At 39.0% G+C, this 2,111-nt stretch overlaps 1 protein-coding gene across 1 annotated transcript in view; it reads left to right on the forward strand.

Moving 5' to 3' along the window:
- LOC119414862 (epidermal retinol dehydrogenase 2) overlaps positions 1 to 2,111 on the forward strand; it is a 123,308-nt gene that overhangs the window by 36,712 nt on the left and 84,485 nt on the right. Inside the window, exon 6 of the mRNA XM_037681983.1 lies at positions 355 to 480. Within this exon, the coding sequence (XP_037537911.1) occupies positions 355 to 480 (126 nt within the window). The remainder of the gene's footprint in view (positions 1 to 354; positions 481 to 2,111) is intronic.

A 2,111-nucleotide genomic window follows, 5' to 3' on the forward strand; every position in this document is an offset into this window, starting at 1 on the left:
TCTAAAAGAACACAGCGTGTCATTATTTCTGCCTCCAGCTGCACCCAATTCTCCGCTCTGAGTGGAGATCAGCTGCAGGAGAATGTGATGTACACAAGTGCTAAATAATTTGTTATTTATTTTATATACAAAGTCCATGCACTCATGCAGCTCATCCATCAATCAGCCAATTGTGTCTCATGTCCAGTCTTATTTTGAAAAACTGCCATAGAGCGAGTCTGCGATAAACGAACCGCGAAGTAGCGACAGACTGCTGTATTGATCTCTTGTTACTCTGTGCCAATGGTGTTTGTGTGGTCATCAACTCTAGCAGTTTTGATGCTAAGACTTTTTTGTTTGTTTTTTCTTCCACAGGTGGCCGAGAGTCCTGCCTATCCTGAATGCAGAAATTGTAGCCAAGAAGATTATTCATGCTGTCCTCACAGACCAGGTCTACCTGTTATTGCCAAAGAGCATGTATTTCATTGCTGGTCTAAAAAAGTAAGTTCCTACCTTTTTTTCTTGGTTTGTTTTCCACATACAAGGCTTTGCATACATCTTTTGATATCTCTTTTTCTTTTTTTTTTTGGTGGTGTTAATAAAAGCTGCCAATCCTGATAAATTCTGAAAATCTTTCAACATTTTAGTTTCAAATGCTCTTGTAAACTCCCTGTCATTTTATTACTAAACTCATCTGTCTCTCACATTGTCCTTTCAGTTTTGTTCCTTTTTTTGTCATTTGGTTAAAAAGTCCTTGTAGTGCTGTGGCCTGATGGTGGTAATTGGTGAACTAGTGTTACCAGAGTTTGAGCTTTGTGACTCTCTGGGTTAGAATGTGGTGCAGTAATGAGGAGGTATCTGGTGGTGGGGTTTCAGTCTTTTTCATTGTGTTCTCTAGGACTCTGTCTGAAGTTCAAATAGTTGCAATTTTAGAAAGTCACCTGGTTTCCTTGAGTCATTTACCCCTTTTTCCATTAGTAATGGTACGTAGAACAGGTCCCTTTTTTCAGAACCGTTTTCTCTGCGGTTCCAAGCGGGCTGAGCAGGTATTAAAACGTGACATCAGAACACTGTTGGTCACTGATTGGTCAGGGGGTGGAGTCACTGGTTCTTTCAGAAACTTTTTCAAAACACCGATCCGCCATTTGCAATTTCTCAAAACTCAGAGCAGTGGCTGGACCTTTATTAAAGATTTTAAAAACAATAATGACAACACCGTGGTCTAATGCTGAAGTGCAGACATTTTTTTGTGCTTGGTGACTGACGACAAAATTCAGAGGGAGCTAGATTGAGCTCCACCGGTCCCTTCCACCTGAGCCTCGGAGCCGGCTCAGGCCGTACAGGGCGTCATCTTCCCGGCTCCAAGCTCTGCTAATCATTGCAGAAGAACATCCGTGCTGCCGACTCTGGGCTTGGGCTCTGGGCCGGCCTTGCGTGCTCTGTGCACTTCAAGCTCTGCTGGTCACCACGGAGGATCATACGAGCTGCTGACTCGCAGAAGGCCATTGCCTGGACCCTGGCCTCACCTGCTTATGAAGGCCGAACCCTGATCCTGGCAGACGGGCGGACAGGGACGGGTCTGGTGCACGGAGGGGAAAATTATTTTTAAAAACAATTTATGTGTTAATTAATTAATTAATATTTTTTTTTTATCAGTGAAGATTAAAAAAATAAACAGTACTGGCTTTATTATGACATCCTGGTTTCACTTTAATGACTTAAATAATGTGTTAAAGTTAAATCAGCTGAAAAATCATAAAGACACGAAATTATTGGATCTGTCAAAAAATATTTCCCTCAAATATGATTAAAGAAGAGATAAAACCTTTAGTTCAACGTTATTCTAACCCACAGATGTACAAATCACAAAACAAGAATTAAACTTTAAAGCAAAGCTAAAAATCTAAAAAAATCTAAACAATAAACAAAACCACACATCTAACTGAACAATAAAAGTAGACACAATGAGAGTAAATACATCAAATGATGAAGAAAACCTATAAAATTTTAAATATAGATGTTTTTAGAATCTGGTTCATCAGAGATTTAATAGTGAACTAAAGTTCATTAAAAGTGCATTAGCAGGATATATATATATATATATATATATATATATATATATATATATGTGT

The sequence above is a fragment of the Nematolebias whitei genome, chromosome 9 (genome assembly GCF_014905685.2).
Source record: "Nematolebias whitei isolate Nwh7 chromosome 9, NemWhi1, whole genome shotgun sequence".
Lineage (NCBI taxonomy): Eukaryota > Metazoa > Chordata > Actinopteri > Cyprinodontiformes > Rivulidae > Nematolebias > Nematolebias whitei.